This window comes from Strigops habroptila, chromosome 10 (genome assembly GCF_004027225.2).
Source record: "Strigops habroptila isolate Jane chromosome 10, bStrHab1.2.pri, whole genome shotgun sequence".
Lineage (NCBI taxonomy): Eukaryota > Metazoa > Chordata > Aves > Psittaciformes > Psittacidae > Strigops > Strigops habroptila.
In genome coordinates, this window is record NC_046359.1 from 36,396,375 (window position 1) to 36,416,571 (window position 20,197).

Consider the following 20,197-nt stretch of genomic DNA (forward strand, 5'->3'; position numbering starts at 1 on the left):
AGTGCTCCCTGCGGAATCAGAGGATTGATGTGTTGTGAACTGGTCTGAATTTACAGTTCTTCAGGGATTTCTGTTACTGGTGTTCTGATCTGCAGTGGGAAATGGGAAGTTCCACTCAGTCTTTCATTGCATTTAAAGAATGGCTGGAAGTGGTATGTTGGCCAAACAAAACCAGACTGCCCACGGCAAGGAGACCTTGGATAATGCAAGTAGTAAGCTCTGTGTGTTCTCTCATTGTCAGAATGTGCTTAAGGCTCTGCTAGCTTTTCTGCTCTCATCAGGGGTGCAGCAAGAAGTGTTCTTGTCTCCTGGTCAGTAATTAGTAATGTCAGTTATCCCAAATTGCTCTGTAATGATAAAGGAATTAAAAGTATAGGGAACTCCCAGGCTGCAGTTACAAATGGAGAGTATGCAAATATCCTCACTGATCCTCATTGTTTGTTGTGGCTTCAAAATAAGACAATTGCCCCAGGACACTAATGCCTTAATTCCAGTGATGGTTTGCAAGGTATGAGAGCAATAACTGAGATAAGCTGATACTTCAGCAGATCTAAATACTTGGATTTAAAATGCTTTATCTCGTGACAGTGCTGAATCTTGTGATTGGTGTGTTTCCAGTTCAGTGAAGTCTAAGCAGAGACAGGATTATTGGCAGTGCCGTAAGTTAGAGCCACAGCAAAAGAGGTGCATGTTAAAACCCTAGAGGTTTTTAAAACAACTCTTTCCCAATATTGACTCCATAATCACAGAGTATTCTCAGCTGTCATGTTACACTGGTGGTTGTATTGAGAAGCTAGGACTGGGAGCTTTGACTTCATGAGCTACATACAGATAGCTCCTGGGAGTAAATGGTGATGTGTAGGGTGAGTGGAGGAGTTCCTATACATGAGATTCCCCCTGCAGCTTCACTTTCCCCACTCTCTGCCTGTGTCCCATGGAGGGAAAGCAGTAAGTAGGAAGCTGCTAGAAACAACACAAAGGATATCTGTGCATTGGCTGTAATAGCTTCTCCTAGGATTTGTACGGAGGAGGAATATCTAATAGCCTTTTCTAAATTGCTTTATTCCTTACTGATGTGAACAGATCACAATGCCTTGCTGTCTAATAAGCTCTGTTGTACGGAAATGTTTAGTGAGTGTGTGCATGCTAAAGCCTCTTCCTAACAGCAGCTGAATGGCAGAGCACTCCTGCAACTGCAAGGTAAAGCTACTCCTCTTCGTTGGGTCGCTATCAGCCTGAACTCATGTGATGCAGCACAGTGGTGAGGAGTGCTCTGTTGCCTTGGTATAAGTATGATGTCTATATCAAAGGAAAGTGATAAAGGAGCTTGGTTGTGATTAAACAGTAGGAGAGCAGAGCTGGGGAAGTATCATTCCCAAATAGAGGCTGGGTACAATGTGTGTACACATTGTGTGTATTCCTGCACACACAGCTGATGCTGTGCCTCACTAACTGCACGGCTTGCTTTGTGCATCCTTCACCAGAGGGCAAAGTGGGCAAGAATCTTACGTATCTTTAAATCAGTTTAACATCAGCTGGGATCAATCCCACTAAAATCAATTACCCGAAGTACAGGGTTAACACACAACATCACAGTGCTGCTGCCTTAAGTATGTCTTTACTCCTTCACGCTTTATGAGTTTCTTCTTATTTTAACTCTGAAAGCGCACCTGGGTTTGTGGGTAACAGCAATCTCTCTGTAAAACTTTGTGTCCTGAAGTTACTTGTGCCGTTGGTAAACTGCTGCCTTAATTTGGTTGTATTTTACAACCCTTCTTCAGTCTTTATGAAACCAGCCCTAGGTTTGGTGCATTTTAAAAGCTGAGTAAAATGGTAGTTAGCAATTGAAAACTATTCACTTGTGTGTTGTAAATGGGGAGGGATGATCATGTTCTGTATATAGGTATCATAGTTCATATTTTTGTTATTTGTATTTCTTGCTGAAGGATTTCTCAGCCAATTTAATATGGATTAGATCTGTGAGTGCTTCTAGGGGCATGAGCGATGCCCAGAGGGGAGGGTTCAGCTGTGTGACGTGTGAAATACCAGAGAGGCAGCCTGGAGGGCTTCTCTCCTGCCAAGTTGTAAACTTCAGAGAGAAAAAGGGAGAGAGAATGTAAGCAAAGCTGAGTGAATGCAGAGCTCTGGGGCTGGCAATTAATAAAACACAGAGGATGAATGAACTATACTACAAAGAGGTGCAGGATTTCTATACATCTGACCTCAAGAAACCTACACTGAAGGAAGTGAACGTTTGGCCATGCACTGGGAAGAGCAACAGCAGCTCTGGAGTTACCTTTTCTTGCCCACATATCTTGCTTTACCTCTTATTGTGCCTCATAGGCTGTCTGCTGGCGCATCCTCAGTGTCTGGATTATGGGCCACCCTTCCAGCCCCCTTTTCACTTGGAATTCTGCTCTGCCTATGAGAATTTTGGCTGCTGTGACCAGGAGAGAGACAACAGCATTGCAGCAAAATACTGGGACATCATGGATTATATTGATCCCCGGGAGCATAAGCTGTGTGGAACATATATCAAAGACATCCTCTGTCAGGTAGGGCAGAAAACCAATACCTGTATCCTATGTTTTGGGCTGATTTGGGGGTCAACTGTGGTTCTGACAGTCTGTGTTGCTGTGGGAAGAGGTGTTGGGAGCGGGGGAAAAGTAGGCTGACAGGGTAATGGTACCTAATCCTCAGCATGCATTTTGCAAAGTGCTTTGTGTAAGGTGCATCCCTTTGTGGTATCTGGCAATATCTAGTGACATTGATGATGATGCTGATGATGGCAATCATGCTGCTCTGCTCATGTTCTCATAACAAAGGGGAGTTACAGGTCAATATTTACTTGTTGCTTGCAGCTGCTGGGTGCTGGATTACAAATTCTACAGGATCAAATGGCAGATAGGATTTATCAGGCCAAGTGTTTGGATCCCTGGACTGTGTGAAGGATGTGCGTTGATTCTGTTCCTGGTGAGGATGCTCCAAATGGTGTGGTGGTTAAAGCAGAACAAAACTTACCAGGCAATGGTTTCACACAGCTGAGGCTTCAGTCACTGCATTTCCATCAGTGCTCTGTCCCCACTGTCTGCCAAGTGCAGGGAAACAGGGATTGTGCAGTGAGAAAAGACCAACAGCGCTGTTCTTCCTGAGCTCCCCTGCCTCCCTGGAGTCAGAGAGCAGAACTGACCTGCCTTTTTAACAACCATTAGTCATGCAGAGCTGGACTTGCTGTATGCCAAAACACACAGCAGCCAAAAGACGCATTTAATCTCATTAAGAACATATAAATCTTTTCTAGTTAATATTTCCTTAGCCCTAAAATATAGTCTGTGTACCAAAATGTTTCCATTCTTTTTGGATGCTGGCAAGATTCTGGCATCTCCTTGGGGTAGGAGGGAGACACTCTTTCAGCACCAGGGCTGGAAAAAGCAGCATCAGGGTTGTTTGTTGCTTTACAGTTGGTAAACCAGAAAAAGACACATTACAGCTCCTGGCAGACCACCAGTGTTGGTGTCATGAAGAGTTTTCTACATGTTGCAAGTAGAAAAAGCCCTCTATAGAAATGACTGTTGCTGCGTTGCTCATTCTGCAGAGTACAATTTGTTTTGCATTTGTTGTGTATTATGTAGCAAAAAAAAACCCCAAACTACCCTTATATTTCCTTCTAGATTTTCCAAGTAATAAGCTATTGCTCTTTTCATATCTTTTAGAGTCTGATTGCTGTTAGGATTTGGAGCTTGTGATTGTGTTGTGTGTTGCTCTTCCTGTTCAGGTTGGTGACAATGAGGTTGGGTTCTCCGGCAGATCTTATTTGGCTGTTGGATCAGTGGAGGAGCAAAGATCTACCAAATGGTTTTGCTTTAGTGAAGTTGCTTTGCTCCATCAAATTGTTACTGATGATCTTGTGGAAGGGATGGAAAATGCCATCCCCATTCTTCCACCTCCACAGTATCCTGATAGTTTTTAGTCACTAAGTACATGTACTCAGTGGCATGTCAAATCAAAAAGGCAGATGTTGATATGTAATCAGGATATAACTGTGCCAAGTGCTGTTCTGCTGTGTATGGCAAGACTTCAGATCAACCGCTGCTGTAACAAGTGCTTTTGTTGATGTTATTCACATGGAACACACAGATTAGTCTCAGAAGCAGTGGTAGACAAAATTATAGCACCAGCTTTTGTCTTTTGAACAAAACCAGCTTCAAGAAAGAAGAGTAGGTTCTTATTGATAAGCCTGAGTTATTAGTTGATGCTCTAACTTGGTGAGAACAGCATTCTATCACGCCTCTGGGGGAGATCACAGTAGTAACAATGCATCATAACAAAGCAGCTCATTCAGTTAGGTGTTCCTTCAGTGCCAAAACCAGCAGACCATAAAACCCAAACAACTTCCCAGCCTTCCTGGTGCTCAGTGGTGCTGAGCCTTGCACACGGGAACCTGGTTTTGGGGACTGCAGCTAATCCCGCAGAACCCAAGAAGGATGCCATGGAGTGCATCTCACCTTGGCACTCCAAGTGTGTTTCTTAACAAATAGAAGATGATTAAATGGGGATGTGTTCTGAATCATGGGTTTTCTGCTGTCACTCTAAACCAAATATGTTTCTCCCGAAAACAGGCTGGAAGAGGCATCTAAAGCATTCTGGCCCTGTTGGTAAAGTTGCATCTGTTTGCATCAGGCAATATGTGGGTTTATTTTTGCTAGCTACATGTGTACTAAGCATTTGTAGGTTAGAGTCTGACCTTCAGCTGAGCTGTTCCAGGGTTTAGCCTAAAAACTGAACGTGAAACTCTGAAAACTGCCTGTAATGTTCTTAAGGAGGTGTTGTGCAAGTTGCATGGCTATAGAAACGCCCTGGGTGAAACCTTGCTGCATGCACTAGGACAGCTATTTGGCTGATGGCTGAGAGGGTGCTTCTCTGTTAGGACAACAGCTACAAGAGAGGCTTAAACCCCCAAAAGGCCAATTACACCTTGTTCAAGCTGATTGAAAGCCATGATATTAGCCTGGGATAGGAATTAGTGTAGTAGCAGGATTAATTGTGTTGTTTCAATGCACAATGAAATGAAAGCAGACAACAGTGACTGTCAAGGCAACGTAATCCTGGGAGTTTATGTAGATCCTGAGGACTGGCCTCCATCTCCTGCTGGGTCTGTGTGCTGTAGGCATTGTTCACCAGGCAAACACCATGTGTGGAGGTGACTGATGTTCTCTGCCTTACTGAGTCTTCATTTACTAACCAGTTTGCTTCCATGAAGGTGTCTTGGCTTCTCCTGGATGTGTGTACACAGCCATGGATTCAGTTTTTCACTTCCCAGGAATGTTCTCCATACGCTGCACATCTCTATGATGCCGAAAACCCTCGGACACCTCTGAGAAACCTCCCAGGGCTTTGTTTTGACTACTGCTCCGAGTTTCATTCCAGCTGCCACTCTGCCATCAGCCTGCTGACCAGCGACAGGCACATCCAGGAATGTTGCGAGACAAACAAGACGCGCTTCTGCGACCTCCTTCACCTCCACGATGAGGACTACTGCTTCCCCAACGTGCTGAAGAACACAGCCCTCAACCACAACCTGGGCTCAGTGGTGGAGGACCACAAAGGCTGCCTCCAGCTCTGTCTGACGGAGGTTGCCAATGGCCTGAGGAACCCGGTGCTCATGGTGCATGCGAATGACCATACCCACCGCATGTTCATAGCGGAGCAGGTTGGAGTCATCTGGGTTTATCTACCTGATGGCAGTCGGCTGGAGGAGCCCTTTCTGGATATTAGAAGTCTAGTGCTGGCTACACCATGGCTAGGGGATGAGAGGGGCTTTCTGGGGATGGCTTTCCACCCCAAGTACAAGGACAACAGCAAGTTTTATATCTATTACTCGTACATGGATAAGAACCGAGTGGAAAAGATCAGGATCAGTGAACTGAAGGTTTTGGCATCTGATGCCAACAAAGCTGATCCACGCTCAGAAAGGTAAAGTTCATGTTGAATGCTGCTGCATGCCACCAGGAGAAAGTATTTGTCCCTGGCCCTGTCCTTCCCCCATGCAGAACCTGTACATTCCAGGTTGGACGGAGTCTTGGGTGACATGGTCTAGTGTGAGGTGTCCCTGCCCATGGCAGGGGGTTGGAAGTGGATGATCTTAAGGTCCTTTCCAACCCAAACCAGTCTATGATTCCCAGTTACCCTGCTTCAGGTGTGTGATTGGCCTGCATGAAGCTACCAGAGACAGGTTGGCTCAAAGTCACCCAGCAAACTAGAAATGAAACTGCAAAGAGGATCTAGGATTCCAGGTTGTCTTCTCCCTCCATCTTGGACCTTTGCTTCTAAAGAGTAGTTATGGCCTTAAGCCTATTGTGGAATTAACATCTGCTCTTAAAGTCTTTTGGACAGTAAGAGAACAAGGATGCTTCACTACAAATAAAGGTACTATACATCCATTTAATCTGACATGTGCACCTACCCCCTATCCCCACTAAGAAGCTAATCCTCAGTTATGGAGAAGAATTTGTTAATAGCAGACTTATTTTCTCTCGAGTTTCACAATCACCACAAGATGGTTCTGAAGCCCTCAAATTCACCAACTTCTGCTCATATAAGAAAGCAGAACCCCCCTGCTGCAGTCTATACAGCGTGGAAGTCTTGCTTGCTTCTGTAGAAGCAGCAAGGCAGTGTTTCTGCAGCCTACCTGAATGTTCAGTCCTTCCCAGTAGCTACATCTGGACTTATTTCTCCCTCTTTTTTTAAGGAATCTCCTGGAGCTTGAGGAACCAGCTGCAAATCATAACGGTGGGCAGCTGCACTTTGGTGTGGATGGCTACATGTATCTGTTCACAGGGGATGGAGGGAAAGCTGGAGACCCTTTTGGAACATTTGGGAATGCTCAGAACAAGTAAGTAGGAGGGCAGGTAAAAGCTTTGAGCTTGTTTTTTCACTGAGATACAAGGTTTTGGAACTGAGACAGTGTGGAAGAATAAGAATGCTTCCTGGAAGTGCTTGTGCATCTGCCAGTCTGGTCAGTGCAGTAGGGCAACAGTTAACATTCTACATTTTGAAAGCTGAGGGAATCCAAGATGTCAGAGCAGCTTCCAGTGTCTGAAGAGGGCTACAAGGGTGCTGGAGAAGGACTCTTCATCAGGGGCTGTAGCGGTAGGACAAGGGGTGATGGGTTCAAACTTAAACAGGGGAAGTTAAGGTTAGATCTAAGGAAGAAGCTCTTTACAGTGAGGGTGGTGAGGCGCTGGAACAGGTTGCCCAGAGAAATGGTGAATGCTTCATCCCTGGCAGTGTTCAAGGCCAGGTTGGACAGAGCCTTGGGTGACATGGTCTAGTGTGAGGCATCCCTGCCCATGGTAGGGGGTTGGAACTGGATGATCTTAAGGTCCTTTCCAACCCAAACCATCCTGTGATGTTGAGAGGAGAGAGTCTTCTAGGACTTGAGCAGTTACAAGACATACCAGCCACTGGCTGGTTTATTTTGGAGAGAGAACTTTTCCTTTGGAAAGGGGGAATTGTGTTTTCAGCTGCCTCTCACGCTGGGATTTCTTTTTCTGTCATTCTCTTTAGGAGTACTTTTTTGGGGAAAGTCCTGAGGATTGATGTGGATGGAAGAAGCTCTGATGGAAAACCTTATCGCATCCCTCCCGATAACCCATTTGTGTCTGATCCCAAGGCCCGCCCTGAGGTTTATGCATATGGGGTCAGGAATATGTGGCGCTGTGCAGTTGACAGAGGGGACCCTGTCACAAAGAAGGGAAGAGGGAGGATATTCTGTGGGGATGTTGGGCAGAACAGGTTTGAAGAAGTCGACGTCATTGTTAAAGGAGGGAACTACGGCTGGAGAGCAAAGGAGGGATTTGAATGCTACGACACAAGGCTTTGCCACAATTCCTCTTTGGGTAAGGAAGAAGTGTCTCATAGAAGATTACTTTATTATACATATGTATTTAGTGGGATATAGCACTAGTTTTCCAGTGAAACTGAATAATCCAGAGTTGTGTATTAAATGGAGATTGCTATGGAATCATTGGGTCTTTTCTGTCCTGGAGTAAACTACTGTATTCTCACTGAAATTTAACTAGAATCATAGAACACCAGGTTGGAAGGGACCTCAAGGATCATCTGGTCCAGCCTTTCTGGGCAAAGCGTGACCTAGACTGGATGTCCCAGCACCCTGTCCGGTTGAATCTTGAACGTATCCAGTGTTGGGGAATCCACCTCTTCCTAGGGATAGTTTGTGCATCTGTACTGGCCCTTCTAGTAATGTTTGTGCCCGTCTATGTCATTGACCAAGTGCTTTTTGATACTCTCTGTATATAAATTTTCTCATTTCTTACTCTTCTGTGTTTAACAGATGACATTCTTCCAATATTTGCATATGGCCGCAGCGTGGGGAAGTCAGTTACTGGAGGTTTTGTGTACAGAGGATGTGAATCACCCAACTTGAATGGCCTTTACATCTTTGGTGATTTCATGAATGGGTGAGACTGTCTTCTCTGCAGCTCCCATTCTGGACCCACATTTGCCTTATGTGGGCAAATAAGCATCCGAGCATCCCAAAACCTTCTGAGCTGGAGTAAATGAGATTCGCAGATGTCTATGTATTAGATTAAGTGCTCTGTTTGATTGTTATAACAACATGTTGGTTGGAATCCACACTTCATAGAATCACAGAATGGTTTGGGTTGGAAAGGACCTTAAGATCATCTAGTTCCACCCCCTGCAATGGACAGGGACACCTTCCACTAGAGCAGGTTGCTCCAAGCCCCTGTGTCCAACCTGGCCTTGAACACTGCCAGGGATGGGGCAGCCACAGCTTCTCTGGGCACCCTGTGCCAGCGCCTCAGCACCCTCAGAGTAAAGAACTTCTTCCTTATATCTAAGCTGAACTTCCTTTGTTTAAGTTTAAACCCCTTGTCCTATCGCTACAGTCCCTGATGAAGAGTGCCTCTCCCTCCAATTGAGAGTTCTTAGGCTAGATTTGCTTTTTTTCATGTCTATTTTTCAAAAAGACAACCATTAAAGCCAATCACCCCACCTTTTTTCGGTAATAATTTTGTCAGGAACTAATCTTGATAATGGAAACATAAAACACAGGGTTTTATTTTTCGTCTAGTCGACTTATGGCTTTACAGGAAGATGAGAAGAGAAATAAGTGGCAGAAGCAAGATATCTGCATTGGCAGCACAAAAACTTGTGCTTTCCCTAGAATGATCAGTTCTTACAGCAAATTCATCATCTCATTTGCTGAGGATGAAGCAGGTAGGTATTGTGCTGGCCATACCTTTACTGGAAACTACTGGTCAGTTCTTATTGTAGGGCAAATGTGTAAGATCGTGTTGTTCCTCACATATATTGGAGAGCAGGCACTGCAGAACAGGTTGGTGTCGAGCTCAGCATAGCTTGGTGTGTGGTTCAGAGAGGTCTCCTGCCCTGTGAGGCTATTGCAGATAGGCTTGACGGAGAGCTCGGCAGACAGATCCTCATGTGAACTTGCAGTCTGAGCACTCCACGTCCTTTTAGGAGTCTGAACTCCTGTTTCAGCCTTTCCCTGTCCTTTTGCTGCTATTTATGCCATTTCATTAATGAAAAGACTATATTAATGCAGTTTATTCTTTAATTGTAACACCTCATCCTCCCTTGAGTTCTTACAGCTTATTTGAAGTTCCCCTACTTGATTACTATAAATCCCTCAGTCTTACAACAGCAGCACTTCACGCTGTGGATTATTGACCAAGGCTTTTTTGGGGGGAATGAGGAAAACCACTCATTTTAAACTGTAGTGGGAATGTCTCAGTACACAGGATTATTGCTGTGGTTACAATGACCAGATCTCTCACCAAGGTGAGAGTACCAAAGCATACTTGGGTCACTTTTGTACAGTCTCCTGACAGAGAGCTATGTCATACAGATAATGGCTTCAAGGGTGTTGAGAACACACGTGCTTTAGCGAGCTCTGATGCTTCAGGATTCAGCAGGAAAGAGATCTGAATGTAATGGCAAGATCCTGGATCACCTGGCCAGCATATCCCATCAAAGATGCAGGGAAATGCAGGCTTCTTTGTGAAATATGAACAAGTTTTACCTGTTCTAGCAACATGCAGAGTGGGTGCATGTTACATGTCTCTTCTACTGGTTGCTCTTTTAGAAACCACTGTGGTGTTATCATGTAGCTTGAAAGACAACTGTTCTGCCTCTTTTGCAATCCACTGTAGTTTGCCTGGATATTGTTCTAGTGGGTGCTGAAGGGAAGGCATGAGGAATAGTTGCTCTCCTTAGCAACCATACAAGAATAAGAAGTTTCTGTCTCCTATGGATTAGCCAAGTTGGCTCTTGTTGGATGTTTTTTTGGACGACTATGAGATAGCTAATATTTGATGTATGATCTTCCCCTCTGTTTGTAGCTTCTGGCTGCTGCTTTGGTACAAACAAGTTGTTAAAAGTACATATTTATACAGAGGAAAGTAACCTTTTGGAGGGCCGCTGACATGAGGTAATGGAGGTCCTGCTCAGGCACTGTGCTTGATTGAGAGCTGCTGGTTCTGTGGGGAACCCTGCTGCAGCCAAGACATCATTTGGTGCCTCTGGGAATCCACTTGCACAGGCCAGAGGGAGACCAAATCCCGCTTTCTGGAAGTAAGACATGACTGATGGAGTGCCTGAAGGAGCTTTCTGATTTTCTGACCATGTGAATTAGTGAAGAGCCAGGAAAGAGGGAAATGGAGAACTGTGATTTTTCTTGGGCACTTGAACCTGGGGCTGAGTTTTCTGTTTTCACTTCCGTTTAGGTGAGCTGTATTTTCTGTCCACTTCTTATCCCAGTGCCTATGCACCACACGGATCACTCTACAAGTTTATTGATCCTGCAAGGTTAGTAAAGATGTTTTTCCATGCTAAATTCTTCTATAATCACCATACATTCTCTAGCTACCGCAGTAGAAAGACTGCTAAGTGCTACTGATAGATGATCTGACCTCCACATCCAGTCCTTGTTTTTTGTTCATCCACCATACACCTAGTGCAAGCTCAGCCAGTTTTAGTGAATTATTCCTCACTCATATCTGTGCACCCAGAAATAGACAGAATTCAGATAACTTAAAGGGCTGGGACAATAAGGATGCAAATAACATCTCCTTGGTTGCCTACCTAAGGTATAGCACAGTGCTGTTTTAAAAATGACAGTCTGTATCCTTCAGGGTGATGACAGCAAATATGTGATGCACTTTTATATACATAAATAAATTGCAGCCCACACTTTAGTTTTCTAATGAACCCTAGTGCTTTATGCAGTGTTCAAATAATAATTGGAGCCTGAACCAGAGTTCTTCCAAGCAAAATGTTTTCTTTCCCCATTAAGCAGCTATCCCAGCTATCTGTTTTTCCAATAATAAGCATACTTATGTGAGTTTTTACCCTCCCCAAGTTTTTGGGTCTTGCTAAAAAGCATTGAATGAGTTTCAAATCGCCCTGTAGATACAGTACTAATGTGTCTGTGCTGTTGCTGAGACCTCAGACACTAACAAAGTGAGGAAAACCAGTTCTGTTTTCTTTAGAAGTTAAATCCCAAGCTACCTATCTAACTCAGGCCCTGTACCAAGGTGATGGGAATAGGAGATTGGGTCTTTTCCTTGCTGCAACTACGTGAGGAGACTCCTGCCTTTAACAGCTTATTGTCTGCCAGGAAGCTTTTGAACTGCACTAACTGTGGCTGGCCAAAAGGGAGTATTTTCAACTATAAAAAGTAAAATTATGATCTTAAGCATCCTCTGTGTCACGAAAAAGAACAACCAAACAAAACAACCCCCCAAAACAAAAAACCCCAAACCCTCTGCAGTCCCTCTGCCACTCCTCAATGCATTGTGAAGACTATTGGGGTGATAAATCCTCTCCTCTTTTCCCACTGTAAAGGGGGAAATGCAGCTTTCTCTGTCACAAGCAGCCTGTGGGAGCCTTTCCCGGAGCCTGCCTGCCCCGAGGTCTGGTTGCAGCAACGCACCATGTCACAATGGCTCCTGCCAGGACTGCCATGGCTCCACTGCTCGAAGGGGCTTTGTGGAAAGAAGCCAGCTCTTCCCTGTGCTTTTGGAGCTTCATATCCTTCACTTCCAGAGCAGGACCAGGCATTTATTCCCTTGGCTGCTTGGAATTTATTTGCCTTAGCATTTTAATGCTGTTTATAGGATTCTTCCATTTTGTCTCACTGTGAGCAGTGGCTGAGATAATCACCTCCTCTGATGGGTGCCAGCCCAGGCACTCCCTGCTTCCTGCCCACACTTCAGCAAGCATGCTGGCAAGGGCTGCAAGCCACCCAAAAATGACCTTCAGAAGGCTGGCAGAGCCATTGCCATCTACCTGATGGCATTCAAACTTCCCTAGGAAACTCCCAGTAAAACTAATAGCAGCAACGTCCAGTGTCCCCACTTCAGACTGCCTCTCCAGCAGTGCTCTGGGAGATAGCAGAATGGCTGGTGTGCCCCTGCCTGGATTAGCACCAAATCCCTTTGTCAGGAGTGGAGGGAAGAGGTGTTAAAGTCTTTTAAAAGTTGAGAGTGCCCAAACAGCACTCTAATAACTTAGGTTATTAGCAATGCTAATGACCCTGCTTTGGTAACCTTTTTAATTGAAATGGTATGGAGGAAGCACTTGGCTGTTGCTCCTGTCTGAAGGAGAATGCTAATCACAAGAAAACGTGATGCCTTAAGTCCTGCCTCTGCGCTGTCAAGCATGCCAAATTGGAAGAGCCTCTTCCTGTTTGTCCTGGAGCAGTTCCCTTGGTGGGTAAGAAAAATCACAGGTCTGTGTACCCCCTTCCTGTCATTTAATGTGTGACAGCTTTACCTGAGGAAAAATGTGCTGCTTTTTGGGTGCTTTTGTACTGTGGGAAGTTGTCAGGGAATGGCAGAATTGGAACGTGGATATACTTTCTTTGCAGTTGTTGCTTCTTCCCTTTTACCTGTTCTTTTCCTTTCTCACTGCTCTTGCTGCAGCACTATGCTGTGTCCAGAGCAGCACCCTTCGAAGACCACATTATCCCTCATGGGGCTGTGTGGGAATGTTCTGCTGCATGTACAGAGATCCTCATGCTGCACCCTGAGCAGAAAGTGCTGTCACTGACAAGCCTTATGGGCAGGAATAGGACCCCTCCACTTCAAGGTGGGATGCATGAGCCAGTATTGGTGAGGTCAACCCAAAGTGAATGATAGTCTGAAGATCAACCAAGGCATCCACCAGTTTTCTAGAAACAGCATTGTGCTGTGCTTCCAGCAGCAGGACATGTAGCTGAACACACCTAATCAGCATCCTTGAGTTCAGTGACAGGCAGGCCAACATCCTCCACACAAACAAACCAGCTATCCCTGTTGGATAAAGTCAGTCCAGACTGCCTGACGGCAGGGAGTTGGCCAGAAGGGTGGTGAAAGAGAAGGTGCAGCCTTCCAGCTGCTATTGCTGATCAGACAGGGATTTTATGGCTTGCAGCCCTGAGTTAGGCTCTTGAATTCCACTTAAATGCCTAAAATGCCTTCATGCCTCTTCCAGCAGAGGCAAAGAACAATGGGGGATTTATGTGTGCTCTGGAATAAACAAACTTCCTTAACAATCCCTGATATCTGCATATGGCTTTCTGTTTCTGAAGGAGAGCTCCACCAGGGAAGTGTAAATACAAGCCCATTCCAGTGAAAACAAAGAGTAAACGGATACTGTTTGTTCCACGTGCAAGTAAGTTGCTAGGCTTTAATTTTACTGAGAAGCAAAACACAGAACCATCAGGTGACTGAAATCTTTAGCAGCCTTAAACATTAAAGCATGAGCAGGAGTAAGGTTGAAGTTAGGTTATCACATTTAATGTGTGCTTCCGTCATTTACTACATGCCATGGTTTTCCTTAATCCCAGTCTCTGATCATCTTTTTAACCCAAGGTGTTGCCAAGTAATAGCGTAAACAGGCACACAAGGGACCTGATGGCTTTGATTCAGGCATTGGATTTGGTCTGGGAAGTTTTGAGTGCCTGTCCCTGGCTCTGTGATAAGCTCCTTGAGTCAACTGATCCCTTCTCAGTACATCTGGGGACTAAATCTTCCTTTTTCCTGGCCTTTTTCTGTTTTATGTCTCATGCAACTAGAGCAGGGGTTCCCTCTTATTATGGAGTAGAAACAGCATTTAGCAAGTTGAAGTTATCTTGCCTGGGATTTCCCGATATTAGTGCAGCATGAAAAATTCCTATTGTGCAGTGTGCCAAAGAAGCGTGTGAGGTTTTGTCATATTCTGTCTGCATTTATTTTCCTTAAATACACATTAATCGTTCATAAAATTAAACAAATCTTACTTCTAAGAAACCCATGGCTCTCGTGACGGAAGAGGTTTATACAGTGTGTATTTCTTCTTTCAGAGTGCCAGCTATTTCTCCTAACTAGCTCTAATAAGGGTTTATAGCAGTAATAGCTCTGAATTAGCCTTTTGCCTTGAAGCATGAGGATGCTGAACCATGTTAATTACTTTCCTCAGAGACTGTTCTTGAGCTGCTTAATGAACCTTCAACAACCAAGCCTCTGAAGAAGACTTCTACCCCCACTGCAGCTACCCCAGCAGCTGCTTCTCAGAAAGGTAAAAAGACCCCATCCACCAAAATAAAAGCATCAACAGCAAAACCAGCTCCATCTGGTAAAAAGAGACAGAAAATCAAAGCTGAGGCTAAGCCTCACAAGCCAAAGCAGGAAGAGAAGGTCGCACGCCTTGACAGAACTACACCAGCATCACCTTTGCCAAAAAACAAGAGCTCCCACCTAACCAGAACCAAGAAGCTTCTTCCAAAGAAAGCAGCATTAGGGAAGGAAAAACAGGAGAGGAGGAAGAAGGGCAGGTTAAGCAGCAGCTCTTGAAGCTCAGTGATGTCACAACGAAACCAAGTCACTTCTAAGATGCTGAGACAAATATTTTGGATAGTGACCAAATAGAAGAGAATCATCTGACTTGCGCCAGTGCTCCCAGGGGTGGCTCCATCCACGTCAGTGTTAGCAGTCCTGATGTATGTCTTATTAAACCTCAACAGCACCAGCCTCCCACTATTAACTGTCTTTGTAAATCCTGCTGTGTGTCCTCTTCTCATGTAAGTAGTTATGAGAGTCTGTGGTGGACATTCACAGGTAGGATTTGGCTCTGTATGACTGCCTAATAAATCCAAGTGCCTTCAACTTTCAGGACTTGCATCTTTTTATCCGAGAACACAAAATAAGCATGTCAGTGACCTCACCTTCTTTTTGTGTCCTTTAACCGAAGTGAAGACTGTATTTTAAGAGTAGTTGTCATTCAGACAATGAAATTACCATTCTTTTAAGCAATGTTTTTCCCAAGGTATGGGTAACGTGCAGGTGCCAAAGGACACTGGAAAGCATCTCTTGGCCTGCATGTGAGGGATGGGTGCAGCCTTTTCTCCCTGGGAGTAGTGTGGGTTTGGAACTGAGCTGGAGGGGTGCTCTTTCATATGCTGTGCTGCTGCATGGAGAATTGGGGAGCGAGGACCAGGGGGTTGCATTTTCCACACTGAAAGAGGGGCAGCAACAAACCTCGAATATTCTTTTCTAGAGAAGTGTATTTCTTTGTACAGCAGAGCCACGGCCTGGCTTGGCTTCCTGCCGTCGGTCTAAGAGGGAGCCAAAGCACAAGACGTCCTTTTGCAGCACACATTAACGTTCTGCAACGTCCGGTAACGTTTGTCTCCTACCGCCACCCTCCGGTCGCGGCGTTTTGGTATGCAAAAAGCAGCAACCTCCTATCGCAGCCGAGGCTTTCTGCCAGCGCGGAAGGATCCCCGGTTGTCCGCTGTCTCCTCCCCTCTAACCATGACGCTGCTTCTGGGCAGGAAAAGGGGGAAAAAAAGAGGTAAAATATAGGCGAAAAACTCGAAAGGCCCCAGCGAGGATCGAACTCGCGACCCCTGGTTTACAAGACCAGTGCTCTAACCACTGAGCTATGGAGCCACCTATCAGTTCTATTTCTGCCGACGGCTCGTGTCCCTCTGCCGCGGCCGCCGCCTCACGGTGCCGGTGCCGCCGCCTCAGGGGGGCTGCGGGTCGCGGTGCCGCCGCCCATGGGGCTCATCAGCCTTCTTAAGGCACGAACGTGTCATGGCGGCCCCGCTGTCCTGTGGCCCGCTAAGCCTCGGCGGTGAAACTAACGCAGCTGCGGCACCGCCCCGGCGGGCACCAGCCGCCCGCCCCGCGTCCCGCCCTCCCCGGTGCGACCTGAGGCGGCACCAGCCGCGTTTCCTCGGCACCGTGCAGCGGAGGGCAGGGGCGGCAGCCCCCACCAGCCCTCCCGCGCCATGCGGCTGTGCCGGCCGCTTGCCCTGCGGCACGTCCGGTTCAGAGCCCGGCCCCTGGAGCGTCCCCCACAGCGGTTTCCTCCATGAGAGAAGCCACTGATGGCCGAGGCGTGTGTGAATCCAAATCCCAGCTCACCTGTATGGCGTTGCCCGAGGGTAACCGAGGCTCCTTCCCCCTTATCAGTGGGGAGCGCACCTGAGGGTAAAACTGCACCTGAGAGTAAAACTACCATTGCACTGAGAAGTGTTTGAGTGGCCAATTGAGGCTCATGAGAAGGTCGCTTCAAGGATTACTGCCGTGCTCTCCTCCCATCTACCAGTATCCGCCATGGTGTGAAGGAGAGAGCACTTGCTCCCTGTGGTAGGAGCTGATTGAGGATTTGGGGAGGTAAGGCTGTCCAACATACGGTTTTGTGCAAAGTGTTTAAAAATAAGTCGTTTTAAACGGAGAGATTATGGTCAAATTGGTAAATATTCTCAGGTTTTGCGAAATGTTACAAGAAAAACGGGTTTAATTATGTTTAAAATAAACTGCAAGTGTAGGTTGACTGGGATATAAACTCAACGGCAGGATAGGCATTGTGTAGGCTTAGTTTCCTTCTTTGTTATGATAGAGTAAGGAGGTTTGAAACCAGCGAAGATTTTCTCTGCATTAAAGAGCCAGCCTGTCCCATGCAGCCCCCTTAAAGCTGAGGTGAAGGTGAAGAGGTGAGCTAAGAGAGGAAACTGAGAGGCAGTCATAAATCTGAGCTGTTGTGCTGCACGTCGGAGTCACTTTCCAGCCAAGCAGACATGATTTGCTGGGTGCAAGCCCCAAACTGCGTGTGAGCAGAAGGAAAGCTCCTTGAAATGAAAATGGACAGAAAAAGCTGCATTAAGGAATTAAAGACCTTTCATCCAGCCCGCACTCCACAAATCATGAACTGGGGCAACTTCCTCTTGTTTTATGTCTTATTTCGCCTTCTCTTTAAATGGATGTGATCTCTGCGGGCAAAGTAGACTGGTTCTGGTGAACTCTGTCTTGTTGTTTATGTGAAACACTAAAATGACTCTAAAATACCTGCTTTTGACCTCTAATGGGGCAGCTGATAAACTCGTGAAGTTTCACATTTCTTTCATTGCTTTTTTCCCCCCTTCCCTTTGAAGATGGTGACTCTTTGGAGCTGGTAAAGCTCTTCCAAAGGGCTAAAATGTCTGTGGCAAGTGTTGTGCTACTGCCTTAGGGAACTGAAATACAAAGCGTAATTGTTTTGTAAGCTTAAAGTAGGCAGGAGCAGAACTGTCTATGAAACAAACCTGCCTTCATCAGTTTCACAGGGCTCAGCAAGAGGGTGAAACGTATTCTGAGAACAGAACGTTGTTGAAATCAAGCTTTCTGTGGTAGTAGGTGTACCTGTTGCTGTTGCTTTTTAACTTAGGTGCACTCTGTAACTGCTGTGGTTGCCCTGCTTCCAGATTCCCACTGCTGCCTGCTTACAGCTCATTGCATGGCGGGCTGCACTTCAAATGCTGTGTAGTAGAGCATTAAGTCGGACACCTTGGGTGGGATTGAAGGTGGAGGTACCACGCTATCAGCAAGCCCTATAGCTTCTCTTTGTAATGGAAATGGGGAAGGGAGACACTGCTGGGATGCAGATCATCTCACCTGAAGGTAAACCTCGAAAATAACTCACCTAAATCACGGTCTGGAAGTGCTTGTTTCTCAGTTGACTGTGAAGGGAGTCGAAGCTGAGCATGTCAGTGGTTAATGAGACATGTCTCACTTGGTTTGTACCAAGTAAGTTCTGGTGTTGAGCAGATACCCTGCAGGGACCTGGCTGCAGAGGGACGAGCAGCTGCGTTAACAGGCACATCAGCACTGCTTATTGCTTGGCCGCAAGCTCCTAATGCTCTCAGCCCATCCTCTCAGTCCCATTTGCACAAGAATAAGAGTAAGTTAAACTTCATACCCTTGCGCTTTAGATGTTTAAACTAGAGTAACTGTAGCTGGGAAAGTCCCATCGGAGGACCAAGAGCATTTTTGGGGAGATAGCAAGAGAAATTTTGTATCTAAAGAAGGCTCTCTGGTTCTCTCTGCAAGTAGACACAGATTTGAAAACGAAATATTGAGGCAATAAAATGCCTGTCTAGCCTGCTGGTCATTGCTGTTGAACGCCACGAGGTGGAACCTAAGTACTGTGTGAAGACATGAGGAAAACCCAGCCTTCAAATGCTGAGAAGAGTGGATTTTTACCACACTGGTTAAATAAATCTAAAAATCTGTAGGATGATTTACCTCTAAAGACGTGCCAAACATCTAGAGATCCACGTTTCTCTATACTGTGTAGAATTCCTTCTGATGTGCAGCAAGATTCAACTTGTGTAGTGTGTCCCTCTTGCTAAGTCGGGGCTTTCCCAAGCACATGTTCTTTTTGCCTGATTCAGTGAACTAACACTGGTAAAAGTGGAGTAAGTGCCCTTTGCAAGCTGCCTTGCTGATACAACCCATTGGGCTTTTCCTTTCAGTTTCACAAGACGTGCTTCCAAGGTAGGAGCAATGTTGAAGGTTATTGGGAGCAGCGTGCAGAAAAGTTTCCTTTTCCTAAGGCAAGTTGTTAAGGAGCAGGATTTGAAAGATGTATCCCAGACTACCTCTACAACAAGGATAGGCATCAAGCTAGAGAATAGATGTAGCGTTGCACTCAGTCTGGACCAAGGCTGCTGTTAGAACAAGACTTAGTTGTTCCTGATGAGCTCCTTGCCTGACCTTACCAGCCCCACTGAACAAATATGTGTGTAACTGTGTGTAAAGCTGATGTCAGGCCACAGATGTCAACCGTGTTGCTGTGAATTCACATCCGTCTCGCTAAGAGCAGTGAGCTAATCTCATGCATATTCCATACGATCTTATTGCCATATTCAAACGCTAACAGGAGAAGCGAACCAAGGGAACGACTCTTCAGGCAGCTGGTTCTTGAATTAACCCTAGAAATTCTCTTACACTACAGTGTTCTCCTTTCTAAACTCCATTGCCCAGTTTGCCACCCAGTTCCCTGCTCAATTCAGTTGCACTGGTGTTTTTCAGGGTTCAGTTTTGTTGCACAAACCAGCTTTGGGCTGCAGTGTATGAGATAAACAGCAGTGACGGGTGTCTCCTAATAGGTCTTTGGGGCTTGCCTACCTCTGTCCTCTTCATATCTGGTCGCTGCAGCCCAGTGCATATGGGTTTATCTCTGCACAAGCAGAGAGCAGCAGAATGGGCCTTTCCCTGTCAACCACTGAGAGAAAGGACTTGCAGCACAGCTCCAGGCCTCCCATGAACCGGGATGTTCTGGGGGGTTGGTTTGACAGGTTCAGTCCTGTTGGGTTTATTTCTTAAAGTAACTCTGCAGTAACATGAAGGTGTCCGAGTTTAATGTGTTCATTTTAATTGGCAAGTGCTGATGGGTTACTTTGTCTTGTACAAATGCAAAGTTTGAGTGAAAGGTTACTAAAATCAGTGCAATGCTTCCTGCTGAGTTTGGGTGGCTTTTGGAGCTGGTTCTTGGGGTATTTAGGCATGGAAAGATTTTGACATGTGGTTGAGGCCTGCCTTCTCTTCTGCATGTGGAGCTTTAAGTCCAGTTTGATTGAGGTATGCCTGAGGAAATATCCTGTTGTTCTGCAGTTTTGACCCAATCAATCCTTGTAAAACCACTGGTTTTGAATTACACAGGAATGATCCACTTGTCCTTGAAACATTGGATACAAAACATGAGCTGGAACTAGATTAAAAAATCAGCAAAAATAACCTGCTATGACTTTTCCACTAACCATTACCATTTGTAACAGAGGCTGGGTAAGGTGCCATGAAGGCTGATTCCAGGTTTAAGCTTGCATCCCTACTCCATCCTGGCCTGA

General features: G+C 45.7%; 1 protein-coding gene and 1 non-coding gene across 2 annotated transcripts; one reads left to right on the forward strand and one right to left on the reverse strand.

Annotated features, from left to right (window-relative positions):
• Positions 1-1,970: 1,970 nt before the first annotated feature.
• Positions 1,971-15,189, forward strand: HHIPL2 (HHIP like 2). The gene is made up of 9 exons (XM_030500226.1): positions 1,971-2,555; positions 5,321-5,973; positions 6,749-6,892; positions 7,567-7,898; positions 8,354-8,480; positions 9,116-9,261; positions 10,788-10,869; positions 13,634-13,716; positions 14,503-15,189. The coding sequence occupies exons 1-9, from the start codon at positions 2,175-2,177 to the stop codon at positions 14,874-14,876; spliced, it is 2,322 nt and encodes a 773-aa protein (XP_030356086.1). The 5' UTR covers positions 1,971-2,174; the 3' UTR covers positions 14,877-15,189.
• Positions 15,190-15,901: 712 nt separating this feature from the next.
• Positions 15,902-15,974, reverse strand: TRNAT-UGU. Its single transcript has one exon. It is a non-coding gene; the product is annotated as a tRNA-Thr (tRNA).
• Between the last annotated feature and the right edge of the window lie 4,223 nt (positions 15,975-20,197).

Bases quoted from the DNA above. Each gene is read 5' to 3' on its own strand.
- HHIPL2 (XM_030500226.1), top strand. From the start codon at position 2,175: ATGAATGAACTATACTACAAAGAGGTGCAGGATTTCTATACATCTGAC. The intron at 7,899-8,353 runs GTAAGGAAGAAG...TGTGTTTAACAG, and splicing joins TTGCCACAATTCCTCTTTGG to ATGACATTCTTCCAATATTT. The intron at 13,717-14,502 runs GTAAGTTGCTAG...TACTTTCCTCAG, and splicing joins ACTGTTTGTTCCACGTGCAA to AGACTGTTCTTGAGCTGCTT.